This window comes from Plecotus auritus, assembly GCF_963455305.1.
Source record: "Plecotus auritus genome assembly, chromosome: 8".
In the NCBI taxonomy this organism is placed as follows: Eukaryota; Metazoa; Chordata; class Mammalia; order Chiroptera; family Vespertilionidae; genus Plecotus; species Plecotus auritus.
The window spans coordinates 98,035,660-98,061,819 of NC_137782.1; the positions used below are offsets into that span (position 1 = coordinate 98,035,660).

Genomic DNA, 26,160 nt, shown 5'->3' on the forward strand with positions numbered 1-26,160 from the left:
ATTAAGTTCTCAAACAGACAAAACTAAGGTCTGAGAACTGAGAACGGTGGTTGCCTCTGGTGGAGGTTACAGTGGGGTATGCATTTGTCAAAACTTACTGAACATTTTATTTATTTTTATTTTTTTAAAATCTTTTTTAAAAACTGTGTTTTTATTGATTTTAGAGCAAGAGGAAGGGAGAAAGAAAAACAAACAAACATTGATGTGAGAAACATGGATGATGCTCCAACCGAGCCACACCAGCCAGAGCTGAACTGTACAATTTATTGAATATAAATTGTGCCTCAGTAACAATGTTTACATTGATCACTCCAAAAGTTACATAGATGAGTGAAAATATGTGGAATGCACAGGAAAGCATAATGTCAAAGCGAAACAAATCACTTGCAATTATCTCCCCCCTCCCCGGAAATCATCATTGTGAACAGTTTCCTTTCCACAGTCACATGCTCACATACTTGGGATCCTACTGTTCACACTGCTTTGTAGCTGGCTCACAACGTCTGTGTCAGGAGATGTGCCTGCTTTGTCTCTCCCTCCCTTCCTGTCTCTGTCTCTCTCCAGTTACTCCACACCCCCTCCCACCCTCTCCACCTCCCCCTACAGCAATGGGCTCGGCCAACTGGAGGCAAAATCAGATCAGAGGGCGAGAGGTCAGAGAGGCTAGGTATTTATTCTTCGAGCTTCTCCTGCTGGTCACTTTGTGCTGGCAATGAGGTGACAGCGGTCCTAAAGACTCCTTCCAGAGTGCGGGAACCTCTACGTCCCCCTTTCCTTGGAGCCTACTGACGTCACCGGCCAGGCTTCCTGCACAATTCCTGTGGCTCCCCTAAACCCGTCCACGCCTTTCTAATTAATCCTTTTATAAATAAACCGTCCTCAGATCACCCTAATTTGAGCAGGCTATCCGTTTCTTGTTCAGATCCTGATCATGCGCGCGAACGCATTTCCGTGTCCACGTTACAGATGGCAGGCGGACCCAAGCCCTGGCGGACCCGCAGGACCAAGGCCGCTGGCCCAGCCCCGCCCTGCCTGGCGCAGCGGCATCGGGGGTCTACCGGGCGGAACAGGGAGCTGCGGAGCGGCGCGAAGAGGACCGGGAGTGCGGTCCCAGAGCTGTCAGCGCGGGTCTCCAGTTCACTTCCGCGACGCGTCCCCAAGGCGACGGTAGCTGGGAGGTGCTTCCGGCCCGCGGGCGGAGGCGGAAGTCCCGTCCCTGCCAGCAGCCCCGGGTTTCCCGTGATGCTTTGCGAGGAGCAACGTAGCCGGAAGCTGGTGGCGGCGGGGTAGGCTACTGGTGAGAGTCCTCGGTGCAGCTCGCCGCCCGACCCCGACCCGGACCCCGCCGACCCCCGCCTGATCCCGGTGCTCAGGATCGAGCCCGCCTGGTAAGCGCGCGTCCCGAGCCGCTAGCGCCCGCCCACCGGCCCGGCTCCACGACGCTCCCGGCCCGCCATCCTCTCTTCTCCAGCTGCCCCCAGGCCCCTACCCCTGCGGCCATGGGCCCGCCCTTCATTCCCACCCTGAACCCTGCCGGCCCGGCCCCTGCTCCCTCCCTCGGAACCAGGACCTGGCCTGGACATAACCTCCATTCCTGCGGAGCCTCCCAGGGGGTGTCGGGAGGCCTGGCTAGTCTGAACGGTGGCCTGAGCACTTTCGTTTCCTTCTCTTGCCCTTTGTCCCAATTATGCCCCAATTAATTACCTGGACTTAGTGGGACAAACGCAGGTGACCAGGAGTCAGCAATAACAGCCTATCCCCTGGTACTTCAATGTCTAGACAGCTGAGCCGAACCGGAACACACGACACACAAGACAGAATTAGTATGCAATCACGCAGGGTTTATTTACCTATTCTTAGTGGGTCCTAGGCTCCAGCAAAGGCACCCGGCGATGCACGATGCACGCTGAAGGACAGATGACGAAAACAGAGACAGGCAGGCGGCCGCAGTTGGCTCAGGCTCACACTGCAGAGCAATCAGGGGCTTGTTTCTCGGAGCGACGTGGAGTCCTTCTCTTATCGGGCAGGAGACCTCAACTGAAGACGGTGTCAGGGTTATATAGACCGTGGTAAACTTGTGTCCTTATCAGTGTGGGCCAGACGGTGTGCCTTATGCTGGGAGCAGGGCGTTTACACTTTAAGGCAGGGGTCCTCAAACTTTTAAACAGGGGGCCAGTTCACTGTCCCTCAGACCGTTGGAGGGCCGGACTATAGTTAAAAAAAACAAACCATGAACAAATTCCTATGCGCACTGCGGGCCCGGGACAAGTTGGCTGCTAAGCAGGACAGGCAGCGGCACCCAGCGGGCCGGATAAACGTTCTCGGGGGGCTGCATGTGGCCCGAGGGCCGTAGTTTGAGGACGCCTGCAAGGGCTCAGAGCTTTTACATCAAGATAGTGGGGTGTTCATTAATTTTGGAAGTTACAGAGTATTGGGGGCTTCCATACAGCAAACATTTCATACAATAATTATTTCATATATTAGAGGGGTTACATTATTATAACATTCCACCCGGTGGTCTCCGAGGAACATATATGGAGGGGGATCCGAGGGTGCCAAAATTAATTTAGTTTATTCTTTCTGCAGCATAAGAGTCTAATGAGGGAGAGAGGTAGATAATGGCTAAGAGAAATAAAATGGTTTTAGCTGTTTGCCAAGCAGAGGTAAGGGCGTTCCATCCTTTTTGGATGTAATAGATGGGGTTAAAAAGATTCCAGTGGGGAGTACAAGGTACAGTCCTCCAGAGAGAAACAACGGTGGTCCCGAAGTCACAGTATTTATCGAGGTCGGCCAGGTCTGCAGCTGTGTTGAGAGTCATGCTGTTGGGTATCAGGAGCAGGTGGTCGATGGCTTTTGATGTTGCTCCAAGTTTCTTGATGGTGTCATCAGAGTGTTTCTGGAGTTCTTTTAACTTAGAAATGGTGTTATTAATGGAAACGGGGGCGGTGTAATGCTTCGGGGAGATAGAAAATTGGATAGGTACAGAGGAATGAAAATATAGGGAAGTTCTTTCAACAAAGGAGGAATATTGGGTGTCATTAAGATATGTAATATTCATAGTGTGAGAAAGAAGGGTGCAGTTATTAGAAGAATCAAGAGGAAGGTCAGAATTAGAAGTGTGGTCATAATATGTAATATTCACAAAGCAGGTAAGGAAATAAAAATGGCCTAAGTTATATATAAGGGGTTCTGGGGTATAGAGTTGCATGGGTACCAAGAAGAGGGATAGTTGAAGTGGGTTAGCAGCAATGTAGATATTAGGTGTAAATTCAACAAGAGAGTTTCGGGGGAAGAAGTAAGGTTCAGCATAAAGTAGGTCGGAGTCGGGTTTAGCCCAGGTACTGTCAGGTAAAAGTGTAGGGAGATTTAGGGTAGAGTATCCAACTAGGTGTTCGCCACCTATTGTAGAAAGAATAGTGAGTTGGCAAGAGAATAAATCGCAGCCAACAGGTTTAGAGAAATCAACCATAGCAGTTGAATCACTCCAAGTTGGGTTGAAGCCATGTTCCATAAGCATAAGGCTATGAATGTCTTTAAGAGCATTAGTAAGGAAGTTTTGGGTTTGTTGGCAGGAGTAGTTGGAAGTCTGAGAACCTGGTGTTGAGATCCTGAAGGTCTACATGAAGCTGGCGGATGTTGTCGTCCATGGTTTGTACTGTGGCTGAGAGTAGTTTTAGTTGTTGTTGTGTTTGGATTGCTAATTCATAGGCTGAATTGAAATTTCTAGATATAAGGTGAAAGACTTCATTATATCTAGAGTTTTGAAGTTTGGTGTATATTTGTAGGTCTAAAGATATTTCCGCAATTTTGACTGTGTTAGCTATAGAGACCGTGAGAGAAAGGGCTGCAATAGCGAGTCCAAATTGAAGCGAGTGTCTGCGGTTTGTTTGTCCAATAGATGGCAGTGATGGAAGGTTAACTTGGAGTTTATTTCTTACGGGTTCACATTGGGGAATGATACTAGTTACTAGAAAATCTTGTTTTGTATATATAATAGTTGTAGAGTGGATTATAGGTCTGTAAATAATTCTGATTGGGTTGCTTGTTTGGGTTATAATTGGTGGTGGTGGGGATGTAGAAGGTTGAGGATTGGTGATGCCATAAGAGAATACTGGTTGATAGTGGTACGTTCTAAGGCATATTGTGCTGTTATAACATCCTCTATGAATAAAGCAAGGTTGAAGAGGGTTTTTTGTAAAGCAGTCAGCAAAAGAGAGTTGTGTGTAGTAAAAATCCATGATGGGTAATATAGTGTGGTTTGTAATGGGTGAGTAAGAGTGTAGGTATAATTTGTTCCATGCGCCATCCATATAGTGGAGCATGTATTGTTGGTATCCCTGTGATAGGGTTCCTGAAAGTCTGCGTGTGTTTGTTGGATTAATGTTTGTTCCAAAATTGTAGAACCATGCAATAGGTTTCAGACCATATGAGATGTTATATGTAAGGTTTACAAGGTGGTCCTGAATATTTAAACATGAATGGTGTCTCAGGTCAGGGTTAGAGATGATATTAGGTCTGATTACTGTTTTAGAGTATTGGTAAATGTATGTGGTGGAGCTACTGGGTGAGTCGGCGGTGTCTAGGATATTGCCAGTGGTGAATTTGAAAGGAATAGAAAAGTTAGTGATGGGGAATGGGCCATAAGAATATGGATTGGTGCAAAGAGAACTGAATGAAGAAGCATAGGTTTGATATGTCTGGAGTAGGTAGGGTAGTTTGAATCCCGTGAATTGGGGGTTAGAGACACAGCCACCTGTAAGGTTATACAGGGGCGTAGATCTGCTAAGGAGGAAGACTGGAAATTTGTAGTTTCCTCTTGACCATGAAACGTTTGCCCATGTGTAAGGGTCTCCATCAAGGGTATAGTAGAGAGTGTTTCTAAGGGTATTGTAGATATTGTTGTGTGTTATATTAGGAAGTTTCACGATGGGGAGTCTAGGGTATGTGTCATGAAAGTTGGAAGATAGGGGTATGTTAGTGAGATTTGCAAGAATGCATGCTCTGTGTCTGGTTGTAGTGTTACAGAGATGAGATCCATTAAAGAAGTAGACAGGTTTGTCTTTAAGTGATGTGTGTGTACTGGATGTGACTCCCGGGAAATGTGGTGTTGTGAGGTTTGTTTTCCAAAATCCCAAAAATTCGGGTTGGGATATTTTCCATTTAATAGATTCATATTGTTTGACAGTGTGTGCCTGGAGAAGCCATAAGACTTGAGGAGGGATTTTTTTCCGTGGCATTGAAGCAATTGAGAACAGTAAGAAGTTCAACGTATGCTCCAAGAATTAAAGTCATCTTTTATTTTCTGTTTAAATAAATTTTCTATGTTGGACTGGGTGCCATTCGGGATAAATGCAATGAAGCATATGCGAGCTATTTTACCAAATTTAGGGTTGTTATTAATTTGAAGTAAATGATTATTGAAATTTTCAAATACAGGTGGTGTAATGAGATCTGTAAGAACTTGTGGAATATGTCTGTATGGCCAGAAATTTTGGTCTGAGGTTAAAAATTCCTGAGGGGTTATAGCATCCTCCAGTGGTGTTGTGAGAGGTGATGCAAGTGTTGGTGATTCCTGAGGCATGATACATGAGTTAATGCAGAAGTTGCCAAAAATTGGAAAGTTGGGAAAGCCTGTGAGATAGTATTGATAATATGTAATACCATTTTCTGTGACTACATGAGTCATGTTAAAATGTTTTGTCCTATTGAATCCTAGTGGAAGAATTGGGTTGTTAGTAGGTGGTGAAAAGAATGGATGTCTGTTGAGTATTGGCGTTACTGTGGATGTGGGGGAAGCATTTGAGGAGTCATCTGAGGAGTCATCCTCATCCTCATAGTTGTTTTTATCCTTGGACTCATAAGAGTCATAATCCTCAAAATCTGTTCCTTCCTCGCCCGTGTACCGGAAATGCATTAATCTTTCCACAAAGGGAATGACATTGAGATTTGCTCTTTGTATACATGTCAGGTTTTCATGAGTAACAAAGGGATCTATGCTTTGAATGGGTTGAGAGTAAGAGGATTTGTTAGTGATTTCAAATGTAGTTGATGGTTCATAATGTTGTGTGTCTATGATTGATACAGATCTAGTGGTGAGTGCATCTTGAAACCATTGAAGTAGTATGCAGTTTTTTAGTTGGGTGTGGTAGTGAGCTCTAAGGGTCGTTTGCTCAGAATTAATTTAGTGCAAGGGTTTGGCAAGTGTGTGCAGAAAGGTATGCAGGGCAGAGTTTATAGGTGCTATGATAGTGGATAGAGGTATTAAAATCAAAGTGTCCTATAGAGTATGAGAATAAAGAATTACTGTTTGTGACTATGTGTACATGTGGGTACACATAATGTTTTCCCGATTTTTTCAGGATAGGTATGTGGGTAGGATGTGTAAGAAAGATAAATGAAGGGATTGTCATTGTGGTAGTAGAGGGAGCAGTGGTAGGGTTAGAGGTAGAAGTAGTAATCATAGAAGTCTGAGCATTGGAGGTATCAATAGAAGTGGCTGCATTAGCAGAGGCAGCAGTAATAAGGGAGAGTATAAAGGCTAGAGGTAGCAGAGAAAATCTAGTTCCATGTCTCCCTGTTCTAGCTCCTGAATGATGTCCTGTACTAACAGAGCGTGGTGGATTTCTTCTTAATTGATACTGTGTATGCATTCCCATGCTGGTGGCACAAGGGGAAAGGGTGGGGATTGATAGTTATTGGAGTGTAAAAAGCAACGAAGGGGGTTGCTAATGAGAGTAGTTTGGATAGGATGTGGGTCTCTATTAGGAGAGTAGATGGCTACCTCCACCAGGAGAGTATAATGCTGTAAGAGGTGGTGGTAATCAATAGCAATTTGCCCTGGGAGATATTCAGCAAATGCTTGAATGTCATCCAGCAGGTTATGGAGACTTTGTCTCACGGGGCCTGTGAGGCTGGTCTGTAGGTTTACTGGATATTCAGAATAAGAGTCGGGTGGGGGTATCCAGGAGTACCAAGGATCATTACATATCTGGGGGGGAAGTCTTATGAGATAATTGTCAAGAGCAATACTAGGGTAAAGAGGAATTGTTGGGGATGGGGCTGGTTCCAAAGGAGGGTTAATTGGAAGTGGGGTGGAGGGAGGAGTAGGGTAAATGGGGGTTTAGTTTGGTATGGGTTGTGGGGGTACTGGGCCTGCTGAGATTTCTTCTAGAAATGCATTTAGTTGTAGTTCCCAGGTTTCCAGTGTCTGATCACTGAAAAAGAGAGGGGTATTATTTGTTTAGGATGCAGAGGGTATGATTATAAAAAGTGGAGCAGGGGTTTTTTAAGGCTTCTAGGGTCGCGTGGACGGTAGTGGTGGGCTTGGTGGTGTTGGTATTGTTACACGAGCGATATGGACACCACGTCCAATGGAGTGTCAGTGGGGTTGCTAGGAGTGCTATAAGGAGGAGGAGTCCAAAGAGGGAGATGCAGATGATCCTTAAGCACATTGTTAAGGAGTCATTTGAGGGTCAAAACTAGAACTAGTGTGCTGAGGATTGAGAAGGGAGTGAGAAGGGAGTGAGAGGAGGTATGGATCAATATAGAAGTTTTTGAGTGAGCAGTTGGATCATGCCAGAGGGGTAGAGTTTTGTATTTTGGTTTGTTGTAGGTGTCCTAGACTGTTTACAGTCCAGAAGAGTGATGATCTAGAGTGGGCGATTATTTCCTGTGGGGATAAGGAGCCGTCCTTAGTGGATTTAGTCAAGATTTTATAGGGTAATTTTTTCGTGATATTGGGGGGTGGTTCATGATCCGCAATGGATGTGTGGCTGGAGTAATTCTTCTATTGGGGGAAGTCTATTTACCCTAGGTCTGGAGTTTAGTTGTAGACATGCTTTGTCTAGTAATTCTTATAGTGTCTTGAATGACCTGTCCATGAGTAGTGTTTGTATTTTGTGTTTGAGGAGGCCATTGTGTCTTTCTATTTGTCCAGCCACTTGTGGATTATAAGGCAGGTGGAAGTTCCAATAATGTCTAAGTCTTGTGCTTGTTGTTGGACTGATGATGCTGTGAAGTGTGTGCCTTGGTCTGATTCAGTGATTTGTGGTGGACCATAGAATGAGAACCATGTTGAGAGTACTTGCATAGTGTTTTTTGCATCTGGATGTCTTGAGGCATAAGCATAAAGTATTCCAGTTGCTGTGTCAACAATAGTGCATGCATATTTGTCTGCAAAGGGTACATGAAGTGGTCCAATAAAATCAATTTGTAAGACTTGATTAGGCACAAATGCTTTAGTCAGTCTGGGTGGTGTAACAGATTTAAATGTGTGAGTGCCTTTGCATTGTTCACAGAAATTGATTGCTTGTTTAATGAGTTTGATGGGTGCCTTCAGGTTTCTTTTAAGGAACCAATGGGCATGTGAGGAGTGTCCTAAATGTCCTAATGTTGTATGTATCTGTTGTATAAATTGTGGTGTAAAGGTAAGTTCTGGGTTGGTGAGGATAATTTGTATTTGCCTCCTTCCTTTTTTAATATAAGTTTTGGAAGAGGGGTGATGGACCAGTCATTATTTTCATTTCTTACTAATTTCAGATTAATTGCTAATGATTTTGAATTGTCCGTGATGGTGATGTTATCCCTTGGTGTAATTCCTTTTGCTAATGTATCTGCTATTGTGTTGTGCAGTGTTGTGGGTGTTTTGTCTGTAGCATGAGCGTTGACATGTGTAATGTATATTTTAATTTGTTTGGAGAGATCGTGGAGTTTTATCCGATAGTCTTGTGACCATAAAGGTTTGCCATTAATTAATCAGCCTGATTGTTGCCATTTGCCTGACCATTCAGTGATTCCTTTACAAACTGCCCATGAGTCGGAAAAGATGTAAATTTTGGACTTCTGATTGTCAACTGAGTCCTTAATGGCTAAATATGTAGCTATAAGTTCAGCATGTTGAACAGATTTGGACTTCCCGCTCGCCGTTAGCACCCTGGATGTCGCTGGGTTGAAGGCTGCTGCTCTCCATTCATTCTGGTCACCGGTTACGGAGGCTGATCTGTCTGTAAACCAGGCATTTTTAAGCTTAGGGCTATATTGTGGCCCTTTCACACCGATTGGATCGGGTGGTTGGACAAACTTGTTGGCACAGGTAGGTGGTTCTACCTCAGTTTGTTGACCTCCTCGGTGAGGAGGGCTGGTTCACCGGAGCCAGAGGTTTCTCGTGTGTTAATGTACCACTTCCACGCAAGAACCTTTTTGTCAATTTGGGAACCTCCCAATTCTTCAGCTGACATTTTGAGCCATGCCTTAAGGGGCAATGTGCTGTGCACGGTTATTGGGTTAAGTCCAGTCAGTGGCTCTACATGCAACAGTGCCACATATAGTGTCCAGATTCGTTTCTCAAAATGAGAGAATTTGTGGTAAGAGTAAGGGAATCTCTGAGTCCAGAATCCTACAGGGATTAGCTTTTTGTCTTCTGTTCCTCTTTTGTATAGTCCCCAGCTGCCATGTTCTGCCATGAAACTAATGTCTAGTACTATTTTGTCTCCTGGTTTGATACTTTGTAGCGATTGAAAGTGGTGTATGTAGTCCTTTAATTGTTTAAATGCTTGTTCCTGTTCTTGGGTCCATATGAAATCTACTGCCTTCCTGGTGACTTTGTATATGGGTTTTGCAATGTCTGCTAGGTATGGTATGTGTTGTCTCCAGTACATGAAAAGTCCCATTAATTGTTGTGCTTCTTTTTTGTTGGTTGGGCTTTTTAAGTTTAGTAATTTGTCTATTACTTTGTTTGGTATGTTTCTACCTTCAGAGCTCCAATGGATGCCTAAAAATGTTGTTTTGGTGTCTGGGGGCTGGATTTTGTCAGGATTAATTGTCCAGCCTAGTGATCTTAGGTGTGTTACTAGTGACTCTAGATCAGATTGTAGAATCTCTTTGTCATTGTTATAGAGTAGAATGTCATCTATGTATTGTATGATTGTGGATTTGTATTTTGTGGGGTCAATGTTGTTAGCAAGTAGGTTGTGTGCAATTGTGGGAGAGTTTTTGTATCCTTGTGGGAGTCTTTTGAATTGGTATTGTTTGCCTTGCCATGTAAATGTGGTAAAGGGTCTGGATTTTTCAGCTATGGGTATTGCAAAGAACATGTCTGAGAGATCAATTGCTGCCATAAATCTAGGGTTGTCTCTCTGGATAATATTGATTACTTCTTGCGTATCAGGCAGACAGCCATCTATTTTGGTGAGGCCTTATTCAGGTTGCGATAGTCAATTGTGATCCTGTAGGTGCCGTTAGGCTTTTTTACAGGCCAGATGGGGCTATTATAAATGTGTGATCTGCCTGGTTCTATTATATCTTCTTCCAGAAGTATTTTAAGTGCTTTGGTTACATCCTCATGTCCTCCTTTTAGAGGGTATTGAGGTGTGAATGAATTTGTATTTGGTTCTGGTAATGTTAATGGAGGTATTTGTAGTGCAGTGAGGATAGTTTTGATTTTATGTAGCCTGGGTGTGTGGGAAATGTGACAAAATAATGTTGGTAGGATGTCCATACCTAATATGTTTTGAACCTGAGGTGAGACTAGGAATGTGATTGGGATTTGTTTGCCCTTGTATAGTATTTTTCCTCATGTTGGGGGCTGGGGTCACATTTCCTGTGACTCCTTCAATATGTACTGTAGGTCCTTTCTTTGGTTCTGCATTTAAATGTTTTGTAAGCGGTGGGTTTCTTTTAGCAGGGAGACCTGCGAGCCAGTATCTATTAAAAAGATTTTATATTGTAATGGCCCACTTCCCAGGGAGATTTGGAGGGATATGTATGGTCTGTTGTCATTTATTGTGTTGAATGATGTGTCTATAGCTAATGGGGGGTTACTGAATATAGGCACTTTAGGTGGGATTTCTTCAGGGTCTGTAGTGTAGAAGTAATGTTCTGGCATTGGTGTCTGGTATGGCCCCCCCTATTGCCGAACTTGCTGTGGTCGGTGGGGACCTCTCCAGTTTCCCTGATTCTGTTTGAAGGGGTTTTGACTGTTTTGAAATGGGTTGTTGTCTCGAATCTCTGTCCTGAAGGGGTTTCTTTGATTTTGTGGTTGGGTTGGTGGGTTTCTGTTGAATGGGTTGTTATTACCTCTAAAAGGGTTATTTCTAAATGGGTTATTATTATTATTATTTCTGAATTGATTATTGTCCTTGAAGAACGGATTGTTCCTCCTCCAATAATAAGCTTGTCCTTGTCTGTATTGGTCATTCTGCCTGTTTTGATTGGTTTGGGGTGTTTTTAAGGGCTTTAGAGGTCCTCTGTACTGCTGCATGGGAAATGAATAGTTCTTTGATTCCTTTGCCATGAAGGCGAATTTCTTTTCTGCTAATAGGTCTCGGTGCAGTTAGATTTTCCTTTTAATATCCTCTGCAGTGTTGGACCCTGCGATAAGGTTTTGAAGCTGCATTTTGTAGCCATCTGGAGCATTTCTTATTAGTACGTTGACTATCCCTTCTACATCTGAATTTTCCCATGGTGAGCTCAAACCTGGCTTATAGAGGCTAGTTAGGATCACCAGTTTCCTTAATTGGGTCTGTAATTGTGTAAGAGATTCCCAGTGTTCTGAAAACTGTCCTAAAGACAGGTCCACTGATGGAAATGCTCTTCTCCATGCATCTCCTATCCAGCTCCATAATGATCTTACTGTATTTGAGTGTTGTTCTGCAGTTTCCTTTAGCGCTGTTTTTAATTTGGCTAATTCAATTGCATCTATCACTGCTCTGAGTTCATCTGCACTTAACATAGATGTGTGGCCTCCAAGTTCATATATTTTTACAAGCCACTCTACGTCCGTTAATTCTCCTTTAATCAATAGTTTTCTGAGTTCTGCTAGTTTCTGCCTTGAAAATGAGGTGAATTCTACCGTTTCCTCAGTCCCTTCATTTTCTGATTTTATTACCTTCTTTTTTACTACTACTGGCTTGCTAGAGTATTTTGCAACTACCTTCTGTGCTAGTGATCTTCCCTTGTCAGTGTCCTCCTGCAGGTGATGGATTGTCTGTAGTAATATTCCTACTACCTCCTGTGGTGATGCTCTTTCTATTATTGGAATCAGATTGTTAGGATCTACTATGTTTTGTTTGAGGCCTGGGGCTGTCTGGATTTTATAATTGGCCCTCAGGGCGTCCTCTACCGGCCTCCATTTGCTTTCTGATGGTATGTTAGGCTCCGTAGGGTCATTTCTTTTGAAAAGCTTGTTAAAGAAGTTTTTAACTTTTTTAACTGCATGGTGTTGAGTGAGACAGAGTCTTGGTCTGTACCTACCAAACGGACAGAATCCTTGTGTATGCGGTGTGTTCCTATTGCAGTATGTGGTTTCTAAATGGAGAGTTGTTAGTTTTTGTTGTTGTTGTTGTTTTTTGTTTTAGAAAATTAGAGTTTTAGCTAGCTTCTTCAAAATTTTGTTCATAAGTTCGGCTCTGCTATAAATTTATTCTTCAAAAAGTTTCATTTTCCTTTACTTTTAGTTTCCCTTAATTTAATTCCTGGAATTTGAAGGGGAGTTTTGATTTTGGACCGAACCTAGGCGACCCGGTTATGCTCCGGTGTCGAGTCTCCGGATTGGGAATAGGTCGGTTGGTTTAATCTGCCAACTCAGCACTGCTTGGACAGAAAGACTGCTAGCACCCTCCAGCATTCGCCTTCAGGAGTCAGCCTCTCCTGGGTATGCCCTCACGGTAGACGACCACTGACCCGTGTCCTCAGAGACTAGTTCGCTTTTGGTTGGTGCCAGATTAATCCCCTTTACACTCAGTGGTCATTTCCTTAATACTCCGACCGAAACCTGAGAGTTTTTGCCAATTTTAAATACTTAACCCGCCTGCGCTGCGGAGAAATTTGTTTTGGAATCCTGCCGGCTACGCCAATTGTCCTAATTATGCCCCAATTAATTGATTATCTGTCTAGATTTAGTGGGACAAACGCAGGTGACCAGGAGTCAGCAATAACGGCCTATCCCCTGGTACTTCAGTGTCTAGACAGCTGAGCCGAACCGGAACACACGACACACAAGACAGAATTAGTGTGCAATCACGCAGGGTTTATTTACCTATCCCTAGTGGGTCCTAGGCTCCAGCAAAGGCCACCCGGCGATGTGCACTGAAGGACAGACGACGAAAACAGAGACAGGCAGGCGGCCGCAGTTGGTTCAGGCTCACACAGCAGAGCAATCAGGGGCTTGTTTCTCGGAGCGACATGGAGTCCTCCTCTTATCGGGCAGGAGACCTCAACTGAAGACGGTGTCAGGGTTATATAGACCGTGGTAAACAACTTGTGTCCTTATCAGTGTGGGCCAGACGGTGTGCCTTATGCTGGGAGCAGGGCGTTTACACTTTAAGGGCTCAGAGCTTTTACATCAAGATAGTGGGGTGTTCATTAATTTTGGAAGTTACAGAGTATTGGGGGTTGCCATACAGCAAACATTTCATACAATAATTATTTCATACATTAGAGGGGTTACATTATTATAACACCCTTTGCGATGGGTGATCGTCTGGGGGCGGGGACCAGGAGAGGACTTTAATTCCCCCCCGGTTTACGTGGATTTATGGAGAACTATGCTCCTTGTCTGTCTGACCTGGTAACCTCATTGTAAACCACCAACTTTGAGAAATAATTGTGTTCGTTTGGTGCAGGCCTGATATTTCTGCTGTGCTGCTTATGATGGTGCCGAATGGGTGCGAGAACCGGCTCTTGGGTTGGTTTTGGCGTCTCTTTCCGAGAAATAGGCCTATTAGAATGAGAAAGGGCTGTTCTTAGATGGAGCCGCTTTGGGTGCTTTCTACCTGTCACCTGTGTAACAGCCCTCACAGATATGAGGGCCAAGCAGTGTCCTTTAGTCATCCCTGGGGATCTCAGATGTTGAGAAAGTCTCCTAACATAAGACCAAACGTTCTGCAGTCTGATAAATGGCCTAATGAACTAGGAAACCGGGTCCTCACTGAGTTCAGCTTACATTCAGTTGCAGAAGGAGTTCCATTGGACCATCCCGGTTTCAAGTGTTAAAATGGGAGTTCTTGGATCATCTTTCAAGATAAATAATAGTTAATTTTTTTAAAGATGTTATTCATTTCAGAAGGAGGAAGGGAGCGGGAGATAGAAACATCAGTGATGAGAATCACTAATGGTTGTCTCCTGCACACCCTCTACTGGGGATTGAGCCTGCAGCCCAGACATGTACCCTGACCAGAATCTAACTGGGACCTCCTGGTTAATAGGAAGATGCTCAACCACTGAGCCACACCAGCCAGGCCATAGTTAAGGTTTTAAAAGGGATGAGGTGTTTATGCTAAACAGCATTTCAGGTTGGCCCATGTGATTCAGTGGTTAGAGCGTTGGTTTGCACACCCAAGGGTTGTGGGTTTGATTCCTGCTCAAGAGCATGTACCTGGGTTGCAGGTTCAATCCTCGGCCCTAGTCCGGGTGGATGTGGGAGGCAACCAATCAATTTGTCTCTCTCACATCGATGTTTCTCTCTTTCCCTCTCCCTTCCTCCCTTCCACTGCCTCTAAAAATCAATGGGGAAAATCTCCAGTGAGGATTAACAAAAAAACAACAATACCTTAGCATTTCAGAGAAATCAGGATTCTCACATCCCAAACCGGTTGCCAATGGGGGGTTCCTTTTAAATCGAAGCTAAGTAATTTACTTTTCACATATTTTTCCTTTAGTGGTTGTGCAAATGTTCACTCCACTTTATTTGACACAGTGAGAATTCAGAGCAGGCTCCCCCCACTTCTGACTTCTGTTGCCCATGTTCTGTTGACCAGACTTGAGTTGTGTGGGGACCTGTGTCGGCAGGTGTGCGGGTCAGCTCTGCACACCACCCCACACAGGGCTCTCCTGTGGTTGCCGTGAGACGAGGGTCTGCAGAGGGCTTTGTAAATTCAAACCCACCAGCATATCTCTCCAAGAGTGTCTTAGCCCGTTTCTGCCTTTCACACTGTGGTGAAACATTCTACTAGAAGGATTCGGTCTGGGGGCCGGTCCTGGGCAGGACTGTGCTTTGGTGTGTTTGCCCTCAAGATCTGCTCATTTCTAGGGACTATCACACGCAGCACAGAGAACTCCAGGGCAGAATGGAGTTTCGGGTGAATTCTGGTTTGTTTTCATCAATTACAGAAAACAGATCTCTATTTCTTTTAACTTTATCTGGCCTAGAAGTGGACTCTAAGGAACATCAGAGTCCTGGACTTCCAGGCTTCGGTTTGGTTGTGTGAGACTCCGGGTTCCCCTCACTGAGTAGCTTAAGGTTAAAGATGAAATTTGGACGGAGATTCTTCTGGTCTTGCTTTTACCTGCACCTCCACATGAACCTCCACAACGCTGTTCACCAGAGAGCTGGGCTGAGCAGTCACATGCCTCTAGCAGTGAGGGGCAGAGAGGTGGAGGTGTGAAAGCGTACAGCCGCAGAACAGGTGTGCGGCATGGCTAGTCACACTGCTCCCACTGACAGCCTTCAGGTGTTCTCTAATGGGTGTGTGTTGCCATGTGAGTCAGAGGGGCAGCTCACAGGTTCCACTCACAGTCGAGAGAAGGCCATCTTCAGAGAGGCCACACACTCAGTGGGGGGCTGGTGGCGGTGGAGATGACCTGAAATCCAGGTCCGACCCCAGGTGGTGGACACAGAACCTGTGGGGATCACTAATGTCCAAAACTGTGCATGGCCCCCACCTCATGCCTCCAGCTTGAATCTTTTTATCATTTTGATTTTCCTGCTCATGAAATCAATGGGCTACCAGTGGAGGTTGAACTTTGCCAAAGCTAGGAGGTCTACAAAGAAACAAATGGCTGGCCCTGGCCAGTGTAGCTCAGTTGGTTGGGCATCATCCTGTGCACCAGAAGGCTGCCTGCACAATTCCCCGTCTGGGTGCATGCCTGGGTTGCAGGCTCGATCCCGGCAATGGGTATGTAGGAAGCAGCCAATAGATGTATCACTCTCACATCTATGTTTCTCCCTGTCCCTTCTTCTCTCTCTAAAAAATCAATTTTAAAAAACTTAAAAAAAGAAAAAGGGTGGGGTGAGATGGGGGGGCCAGTGGGGGGATAGAAGGGGGGTTTCTGTAATACCTTTCAACAATAAAGATTAAAAGAATAAAGAAAAGAAATGGCTTTCTAGTCAAGGTGTGTGGCTGTTGTTCCCCAGGAGTGTCATTGTGAGGTGTGGTGACTGGTCTGCCCTACTGTGGCCATGCTGTCACCTTGATCCCTCATGATGGCCCCACAGAGAACCTACCTAAAGACCCTTCTGCGAACCAGCCTTCTCACATCAGTCAGGGCCACCGTTCTGCGGCCCCACAGGCTGGGAGCCTCCCTGCACCACGTGGGGCTATTGGGGAGAGAACTTGGGTTCCCTGTCTCTGAAGGCTGTCAGCCCAGTCTGGTATGTCAGTCTTTAGTGAGCAATTCAGGACTCCATATAAATTACCCAGTGGTGGTACCTGGTGGTTAAGCAGAGTGCAAGCCCGTATTGTTTCTGATCATTGCATTGCCTTGGCCGGGCAGTCTAGCTGTTCCTGGTCTCTCTTAGAGTGGAGACAGCTCTGTAAGTTACTCCATCTGTCTGCAGGAGCAAAGGTCTCACCCTGTCGCTTCTGAGAGGCTTAGTGGAATTTCTCTGAAGCTCTGTTTTATAATGTTTTGCACTGACAGTGGATTTTTTGTAAAGTGACCTATTTGTAAGTTTTAAAAGTTTGTTTTTCTTCTTCACAGCATCATGGCCAGCCCAAGGACCAGGAAGGCTCTTAAGGAAGTCAGGGTGCAGGATGGAAACAACGTGAGCCTCTGTGTTTCTTTGATGCTTTGGTTCAGGGCTCCTGAACCCCCTGGGAGTGGCTTGCAGCCTCAGAGCTTGCCCTCCCTGTCTCTGTCGGCTTCCCAGTCAGCCTCTCCTCTGCTCCCTCTTGGGGCCACCCATTGGGTCTCTGGGGTCTCTGGGCTCTGGGGTTGCCCTGAGCCACCTGGGCGAGTCGCACATGACCCTCTCCACAGGTGTGTTTTGAGTGTGGTGCGTTCAACCCTCAGTGGGTGAGTGTGACCTACGGTATCTGGATCTGCCTGGAGTGCTCGGGGAAGCACCGCGGGCTCGGAGTGCACCTCAGGTCAGTGCCCTGCCCCCGCTGCCGCTCGGCTCCCCTAGGGCCCAGCACCTCACTCAGTAGCTCCGCGGGCCCTCGGAGGCCCGTGACTGGCGCTTCTGTCACAGGAAGCACACGTGTCTAATCCACAGTTTGGGGGGCTCTTCAATGCCAAGCACTTGATAACTAGTTCGATCCTCGGCCTGTAGCTTCGTGCGCTCTGTCACTATGGATAAGTGGAAGGACATTGAGCTCGAGAAGATGAAAGCTGGTGGGAATGCTAAGTTCAAACAGTTCCTGGCGTCTCAAGAGGACTATGACCCCTGCTGGTCCCTGCAGGACAAGTACAACAGCAAAGCGGCCGCCCTCTTCAGGGACAAGGTGAGGCCATGAGTGGTGCCCAGGCTGCTCCCATTTGGACTTTAGTGACTCCAGTACATGTACAGAAGGGCATGTATCCCTGTCTGGTCCACATCCCCCCCCCCCCCCCGACCCGGGGAGGCAGGTGGCGTGGGGTTAGCAGGGGTAAAGGAGGGGCCTTCCTTGCCACCCCTGGGAAACTGGCATCCACACACCTCTGTCCATCTTGGTGAAGATACTCCTGAGGACAGTGGAGCCTGTGGGGGACAGAGGTGACCAAGAACTCCCCCACACCACTGCAGAGGGAGGCTGGTCTCAGTGTTCACATAGGCAGAGATCCTTGCCCATGGCCACCGAGCTTGGGAGGACGGCCTGGGGGGCACAGTAGAGTTCACTGGAGCCAGCACCACCCACAGTGGCCCTCACAGGACTGTACTCTAAGCCCCTGTTCCCTCGGCAGGTGGCAGCTCTGGCCGAAGGCAGAGAATGGTCTTTGGAGTCATCGCCTGCGCAGAACTGGACCCCGCCGCAGTCCAAGACGCTGCCATCCACTGCCTACCGGTAGCCGCTCCTCTGGCCGCTGCTCTCAGCTGTTCCTGACCTTAGCTCAGGGTCCTTGTGCTGTCCTGGTAAAAGCTACAGTGTACACTCTTCCCAGAGGCAGTGGGGAAACCACCTCTCAGGTTGTAAAGAAATATAAGCTTTTGTTGTCAAACAGGGAAGATGTGTCTGAAAGAAAACCTGCCCTCTCTACACTCCTCAGGCACCAGCCCAGTGCAGATCCTTCTAGAATGTGCCCATGACATGCATGCAGTTCTGTAGGACATATGTCTCCTGTCCTTTGTGAGGGTCGTCCACCCCCGCAGACTGCAGGCACACTGTGGGCAAGCTGGCCTCATGGTGCTCATCTTGCATCTCAGACATCAGAGGCTGGTGTTCGGTGTGACTGGTCTCAGAAGGCTCCCCACTCACCCCGGGGGTGCCAGGGTCCTCCCCACCTGCTGCCCCTATCGTTAAGTCGTCCATAAGGCTGCACTGTCTCCCCTGCTTCTTGTCGGCTTCATGAGCTAACTTCCAGATAGAGCTGGAGTCCAACTCGGCCTCCCTGCGCTGTTCTTAGAGGAGCCCAGGAGAGACCAGGTGGTCCTGACAGTACCTCCCAGAGGCCCGTGTGGTTGCCAGCAGGCATCTGCTGCCCTCTGGTGGCCGCACCAACTGTAGGCTCCATTTCAGGTCCTCTGGCCAGCCACAGAGCTCGACAGCCTCCTCGGACAAGGCCTTTGAGGACTGGCTGAATGAGGACCTCAGCTCCTACCAAGGGTGAGGCCCAGGGCGCTGGGAGCTGGAGGTCTGGTCGCTCAGAAGAGGACTGCCAGCCTGCTCGGAATGGGGTCTAATACTTAGGGGGAGAACACGCTTCTGTGTGGGCTCTGCCTGGCCGTCCCGGGTTGTCCTGGAGCCATCACCTTGCAGTGTTGGATGGCTCCTGCCGCCCTGTGTGGTGGCGTGGCCTTGCCGTGTGGGGCTCCTCAGCTGGATGCAGCAAGAGGGGCTTCAGTGGGCGGTGGCTGCTGTTTCCCTGTCAGGGCCCCGGAGAGTCGCTACGTGGGGTTTGGGAACACGGTGCCACCTCCGAAGAAGGAGGACGACTTCCTCAACAGTGCCATGTCGTCCCTGTACTCGGTGAGCAGCGCGCCCTGTGTGAGTGTGCCCGGCGGGAGGAGGGGAGGGGGCGCTGCGGGCCTCCCAGAGCTGAGGCCGCCTGCCCAGGCAGCCTGTGCTGGTCCCTACCTCTCCTTCACCATGTCGTGTGTATGTCATTCAGATCTCAGAAGTTCTCACTCATTTATACTTTGGCAGCAAACATACATTTCAAGTTAACAAGGTGCATTTCCTCCAAAGAACGAACGTTCTATGTGGATCTGGCGGGCCGTCTCTCTCCTGGGCAAGTGCTGGCACTGCCCGGCCCAGCCCATGTTGGTCCTCATGCTGCTCTGCTGGCCAGTCTAGTAAAGATGAGGTTTGGTGGCAGAGTCTCTAAGTGCCCGGCTCTGGCGCCTCTGGGGATGGCACTCAGCCATGCATGGTCCCTGCCTGCCTAGGCTGCTTCCGGTCAAACTATTGTATTCCAAAGAAATAGTCACTGGTTTTTAAAAAATTGGTGTTGCTCCATCAAAGCATCGATGTGATAGGAATATAGGAATACTTGCATATACCTGAGGGCCCATGCTGGGAGGAGAGGGCTCTGTTGCTGGTGGGACAGGGTCTTAGAAGGGCCAAGCGAAGGAAGCACAGGGGACATGGGCGGGGCGACCACAAGGCCGCCGGTGCCGTGTGTGTACAGAAGCTGGAGGGAGCTCTCGGAAGCTGTCCCTTCCCGGCTGTTTCTTCAGGGTCCTGACTCAGGCGTGGCAGGAGGCTCACTCTGCCACTTGACACCCTCTGGCCCTGTGCACACATACTCCAGAAAGGAATGAGCTTCTCAGTAAGTGATTTAAAACCATCTGTCGCCAGGCTCAGCTGGTCTCGGGGCAGGAAGCAGGTCTGTGGTGACAGCCTACTGGGTAGGAGTTTTTTTGGAGAAAGGTACCAGCCCTCCAGAATGTTGTGTTTTGTGTCTTCGTTGTCCCGGCACCCGCAGGTGTTTGTCTCATTATCTGATGAGTACGCCTCCTGCGCACAAGCCCTCTGCGTTTCGTCGGGAGCGAAAGGCTGTGGCGGATTTAAGTCAAATGTTTATAGTCCTAAATAGTTTGTTGGTTTTGGAGGCTTAGGAGGAAACCTGAGTCAAAAGAGAAGAGGTTGTAGTGCCCCACTCGCCCCAGGACTGGTCTGTCTGCAATGGGCACTGGGCTCGCCCCTCAAAGAGCAGGTGGGGGCATCAAGAGCCGTAGGAGGAGCTTAAGGCAGGGGCTTGGGTGGGGCCCGTGGGGCCACCTTGTGGTCCAGGCCCGGCTCTTCCGTCATTAACATCACTCTGATGGGGCCCCAAAGTGACCAGAGATGGTCAGGCCTCCTTTGGAAGTAGATGGTGCGGTGCGACCTGGGCAGCTGTGTGTTGCCTTGACGTGGCCTCTGCTTCCCTCCAGGGCTGGAGCAGCCTCACCACCGGAGCCAGCAGGTTCGCCTCAGCAGCTAAAGAGGGCGTAAGTGCCATCCCAGCGTCACGGACCAACCCGCACAGTCTGGCTGGCCTGCAGGGGAGGAGTCATAGTGAATGGGCATGGGGAGGCCCTGAGAGGAGCCTGGCATTGAGGGGCTCCAGCCCCTTAGGGCCCACGTTGCCCTCCCCACCCCCACTGGCACCACCACTTGGCCATGTGGTCCAGCTGGCTCTCTCAGGAGGAGGGCTGTGGCCTGGGAGGTCCGAGCACCTTTCAGCAGAATGTGTGTGGCCAGGCTTTTCTTCCTCTCCTGTTAGAATAGTGATTGGGGAACTGGGCATCGAGCAGGGGTGGCGCCGGCTGGACTGTGGAAAAGCACATGAAGGTGGGATTGGGGTGGCACCAATGGGGGCCCCACGTCCCAGAGAACAAGTAGGACAGTTGGCCCAGTGACTGCCCCCAACCCCCTCCAGCCTCCCTCCAGTGGGGGCTGGTGTGCTGGGCCCTTGGAACCACTGCAGGGGGAGCACTGGTGCTGTGGCATCGGCAGGCCTGGAACAGCGCCTGTGAGCCCAGCAGAAATGTGTGGCATCATTCAGGACAGTGTCAGAGCCTTCTGTTTCCTTTCCAGGCTACAAGGTTTGGATCCCAGGCAACTCAGAAGGTAACAGGAAGGCTGCACCCTGAGTTCTGTTACACTCCCTAGTCCATCGGGGTCTGGCACGCCCGGGTGTGCCCTCGGGCCCCGCGCTCCGGGAGGGGGCAGTGCTGTGTGCGGCCTGGGCACTGACTGGCCTGTGTGTGTGGATGTCTCCTGAGCTCAGGTCCGCGCGCGCGCGCTACTTCAGGTGCCCGTGGGTTTGGCAGGCAGGGTAAGAGGCTGCACCTGCTTAGGGCCTGTGGGGCTGAAAACTCACCCTGTCCATTGCAGCCTGGGTGCTGGGCAGCCGCGAGGCCACCGGCAGAGCCCCCTTATCAAGAAGGAGCAGGCGGCAGGCGGCAGGCGGCTCCACTGGGCGGGAGGAGGCTCCGTCACAGGCTAGGCTGTGTCTGCGAGCCAGCCTCCTTGGGCCCTGGGGCTGGCTTCTGTCCCATGTCCCTGGTCAGTGCCTTCTCTTCCTGTAGGCAGGGTCTCAGCTGCAGCCTTTTCTTTTTCAAATCCTGGTTAGTGGTCCCTGCAGTCCCCAGGAGGTGCCAGGGCTCTGGGCTGGCTTGTCCTCCCAGGGCTGGGGGTCAGGACTCAAGAGGCAGCGGCCACAGGGCTGCCCTAGGCCCCGAGTGAGGGAGGGGTGGCTTCTCCTCTGCCGCTGGGGGCCCCTGTTATGCTTTTCTCTGAGCCCCTACTTTTAGCCCCTAGCACATGGTTCTGGATGGTGGTCAATGGGAATGGAAAGCAGGGTTTAGCGACAGTAAAGGGGGCTCCAATGTCACTCTGGGGCCCCGTCAGGGTGATGTAGTGACGTGACTTGAGGTGCTTTTGGAGGTGCCCATACTGCTCTACTGCCTTGCTCTCTCCTCTCTCCCCACTCGATCCCTGTGCTGCTGGGTAAAGTTCTGGGGTTCCAGGCAGCAGCCGGAGCTGGTAAGGCCCCGCGTCCGCGTGTCGCCCTCAGCATGCCCTCATCTCTGCTGGGCCTGTGCTGGGTTCTGCTCTCGCCTGCTGTGGCCTGTCCTGTGTCTGTGCTTATGTGTGCTCACGCTCCGAGCTTCTCACTGGCCTGATGGGCTTCTGTTTGGCCCATGCAAGCTGCTTGGGGACCCGCACTTCCTTTGTGACCCAGAATGCAGTGGGCACTGATGGCCTGGGATCCACTGGAGCTACTTGGCAGGACTTGCATGGAGTAATTGCCTTGAACCAGGCCCTCCCCAGGTGTCTTATCCCAGGAGTGAGGTCCTGACACCCATCCTAAGGCCTTGCTCATGGCCCCTGTCATCCCACTCCTGCCCCCACTTCATCATCTTTCAGCTCTGTCCCTCCCCCTAGCCAGCTCCTGATGCTCGCTCTCCATGCTGCAGCAGGGCTCATGCTGGGCTGCTGAGGTTGCGCCCCTACACCCTTGGGAGCATGTGAGGTGACCTGCTGCTGGCTGGGCTGCCTTTACCAGACAGGATCCACTGGGCTCTGAGGGGAGACCCTGGGGGTGAAGGCTGGGCAGGGCGGACCCCAGGGCTTGTGCCGTCCCTGGGCCCCTTCCCGTAAGACTGCATAGAGGGGGCAGTGGGTCCGGCCTCTGTGTGCTTAGGGTGCTCGAGGCCACTTCGGCACAGCTGCTGTGAGTCCCATGTGCCAGTGGGCTGCTCACTGTCTCTGCCCGCAAAATGGGCGGCTGCTGTCCTGACCCTCATCCTGGGGTGAACATGGTGTCCAGGAGCTCCCCGACTTCCCTCTCATGGCGTCTGTCCTTCATGCAGGCATCAGAGCTGGGCCACAGTCTGAACGAGAATGTCCTCAAACCTGCGCAGGAGAAGGTAACACCCCACTCCGCATGCCATGCTCCTCCTGTGTCCCATGGGCCTTGTCCCCAGGGCAGCTGGTGCAGTGGACAGGCTATGTTCCTCGTGTCCCCCGAGTCCCTGTGTACTCTCCATGTTCTCCCCATGCACTTCCTGTGTTTCCCTGTGTGCTCCCCATGCCTCTCCTTGTGTCCCCAGGTTCAGAGGGGCCCCCTCCCAAGGGGCTGGTAGCACAGAGGAGGCTCAGACTGTGCAGGAGAAGCTTTCAGTGGGCTGGGGTTCAGGGGCCCCTGTCCTCAGGAGGTGGTGGGAGATGCTGCAGTGTTAGCCCGGTGTGGGGTTGGGGTCATCTGCTGTCCTTTGTTAGGAATGGTGCTGGGCTTCTACCTCCCCCCACCCCCCGCCCCGTTAACGACACTGTTGGCCTATGCAGGTGAAGGAGGGAAAGATTTTTGATGATGTGTCCAGTGGGGTGTCTCAGCTGGCGTCCAAGGTAGGGTGCCCGTCCACATGCGGGCACAGCTGGAGCCGGTCTCCACATTCTGAGCGCTGGTACAGGCGCCATAGGGCCGGGCACTCATGCCCAGGTCACTTTCTACAGCCGGGGCCCTGGCCGCTGCTGCCTGTAAGCTGGCTCTGTGCCGGCTAGAGGAATGTGGAGACAGCTTCTTGGGTGGCACAGGTTCTAACCTGTCGCTTCTTTTCCTTCTATCCTCTTGCTGCGCTGACCGTCCCCTGGTGAGTGTGGACCCTCTGGGCATGCTGGGGACGCCTGTCTCCACCTCACCGTGGGGGTGGAGTGTGCGTGTGGGTGCAGCCCTGACTCCTATGCCTGCAGCGAGTTTACCTTGCTCCTGAAGGCCCAGCCCTCACTGTCCCCCAGCGGCCGGCCTGCTGGCAGACCCCGTTGGGGCGAATAGTGGTGACAGCGGGGACGGCTGTGTGGCTGCGTTTCGGGGTAGAAGGCCATTCGTGGGCTCCATGTCTGACCTGTGTCCCATCCCCTGCCAGGTCCAGGGAGTTGGCAGCAAGGGGTGGCGGGACGTTACCACCTTTTTTTCTGGGAGAGCAGAGGAGGACCCCTCAGACAGGTATGCCAGGTCCCCTGTCCTGACATGGCCCCTTCCCTGGGGCTTTTCCTCCAGGGTCTCGGAGGCAGTCGGCACCCCCATGGTCCAGGGTGCTGAGGGGCCCAGTGCAGGAGGCCCAGAGGTTCAGCGGCTGGTTGGTGCCCCTCACCCCTTGCTCTCACGTTCTCCCCTTGACCTTCAGGAACAGCTGCTGCCCAGGGCTGGGGGGAGTCTTACCCCATCCCTGGGGGGCGGGCAGGAGGCCTTTCTGCTAGAGGCCAGTGTGCTACCCTTCTCTTTCTCTGACCCTTGGGAGGACCCTGAGGAGCTGGTGGGGAGATGGCCATGCAGGGCCTGGTGGGCAGTGCCAGTCCACCCTGATGGGATGCGTCTCCCAGGTCCCGGGCAGGAAGCCACTGCTTTCCTGCCCATGTGCTGTGGTGTTCCCATTGGTATACTGGGGTGGGTGGGGCAGCCTTCGGTCTGAGCAGTCGTCTGGACAGTGTGGGGGCCTCCGCACTCTGCGTTTTCATTCCCGATCCCTCAAGGCACCCTCTCAGCTCCGGCGGGAGGCCTGTCTGTCCCTCCAGCCAGCGCCGAGCTGGAGCCGCACTGAGCCCGGGCTTCCCTTGGGGTCCCCGTTCTCAGAGGAGGTGCCAAGGGAAGGACAGGCGCTTGAGAAATAGCTGTTCAGAGCCTCCCTCTTTCCAAGGCCCCTGGAGGACCAGAGCTACCAGAACAGCGGAGGGGATAACTCCCAGAACAGCACCCTCACCCAGAGCTTCTGGGAGACCTTTGGGAGCACTGACCCCGCCATGGCCCACAGGTCCCCGAGCAGCGACAGCTGGACGTGTGCCGACGCCTCGGCTGAGAAGCGGAGCTCAGACAGCTGGGACGTGTGGGGCTCGGGCTCCACATCCAACCATAAGAACAGTGACAACAGTGATGGCGGGGAGGCCTGGGGGGGTGGTGGGGAGGGCTGGCCCAAGATCACCAGGAAAGCAGCCCCGAAGGCTGCTCAGGTGGACGAGGGCTGGGACAACCACAACTGGTAGGCGTGCTGTGCCCGGCCCCGACTGCTGGCAGCCACTGTGTCTGCACTTTGCCCTCTTCCAGCACCTTCTATTTGAGCAGAAACCCGGCCGCAGCATGGAGACAGGGCCTTGGGCGGGACTCTGGGACTCTGAGCACGGGGGCTCGCTCTCCATGGCTGCAGGGGTTAGAGGCCGGCTGCTGTCCTGCTCCGGCCTCCCCATCTCCCCCTTCTGCATTCCGGGTGCCATGGAGGGCAGGAGGTTGCTGCTGTGGGAGGCCGCCACATGCACTAATAAAACCCTCCGAGGGCTGCGTGGTGTTATGAGTGCTGCTCCGTGTCTAACTTCCTGTCTGGGCTCGCTGCAGTTCTCTCTTTTTGAAGAAAATGCCCAAAGTTTTAGAGACAAATACCAAAAGCAGCACCAGCGCTCCTGTTGCTGTCTGTCCCCCATACAAGGGGCTCTGCCCCAACCCCCACCCCTGAGCCCTGTCAGCGCTTGAACTCAGTCTGGCCCTCTGAACCGTGGTGGCCCCACCCAGGACAACCTAGACAACTCAGAAATGGCAATTAGAGTGCGGTCAGGGAGGAAGGCAGGCCAGTGCCCCGAGCCCGGGTCCATCCCCCACCAGGCCAGGAGCAGAATGGGGCCTCGCCTGGGCGACCAGTAACCATTTTGCCTGATGGCCAGGCCTTCCTAGCAGCTGGGAGCGGGCAGGAGTGGGCGTGTCTGGCCCATGCCCCCACTGGCCCTGTGGCATTTGGCGGCACTTGTCTCCTTGCACTGTTGACTGGGTCTCCCCTCCACCTGGAGCTCCTGTCTTTGAGCTGCTGCAGGCTGGCTTGTCCCGAGGTTGGGCACTAATGCGATGCCCATCTGACCCCCGTTTGTCTGCGACAACCTTGCCTGTGCCGTGAGACTTCTGTGTCCTGGGACCATGGGCAAGGCAGGGGTCTGGGGAGGGCCAGCCCTGCCCTTAGCTGTGATCACCCCCATGTGCCCCAGCCTCCAGTGAATCTCACTTCCTCTAACCTGAGGGCCTGTGCTTTCTGTGCCTGCCTCCCCCCAAAATACCTCT

At 50.7% G+C, this 26,160-nt stretch overlaps 1 protein-coding gene across 16 annotated transcripts; it reads left to right on the forward strand.

Annotated features, from left to right (window-relative positions):
- The first annotated feature begins 1,239 nt into the window (after nucleotides 1-1,239).
- ARFGAP1 (ARF GTPase activating protein 1) lies at nucleotides 1,240-25,408 on the forward strand. Of its 16 annotated transcripts, none has more exons than XM_080686830.1 (14): nucleotides 1,240-1,388; nucleotides 16,696-16,759; nucleotides 16,975-17,084; nucleotides 17,270-17,441; nucleotides 17,881-17,981; nucleotides 18,654-18,740; nucleotides 19,007-19,103; nucleotides 20,510-20,566; nucleotides 21,156-21,188; nucleotides 22,077-22,106; nucleotides 22,937-22,993; nucleotides 23,412-23,471; nucleotides 23,990-24,069; nucleotides 24,761-25,408. In XM_080686830.1, the coding sequence occupies exons 2-14, from the start codon at nucleotides 16,700-16,702 to the stop codon at nucleotides 25,101-25,103; spliced, it is 1,287 nt and encodes a 428-aa protein (XP_080542956.1). In that variant the 5' UTR covers nucleotides 1,240-1,388; nucleotides 16,696-16,699; the 3' UTR covers nucleotides 25,104-25,408. The 16 variants fall into 16 exon arrangements, 15 of the variants coding, with proteins under 15 accessions (XP_080542956.1, XP_080542970.1, XP_080542963.1 ...); XM_080686844.1 differs by having other exon boundaries at nucleotides 24,875-25,408; XM_080686837.1 differs by having other exon boundaries at nucleotides 23,996-24,069.
- The last annotated feature ends 752 nt before the right edge of the window (nucleotides 25,409-26,160 follow it).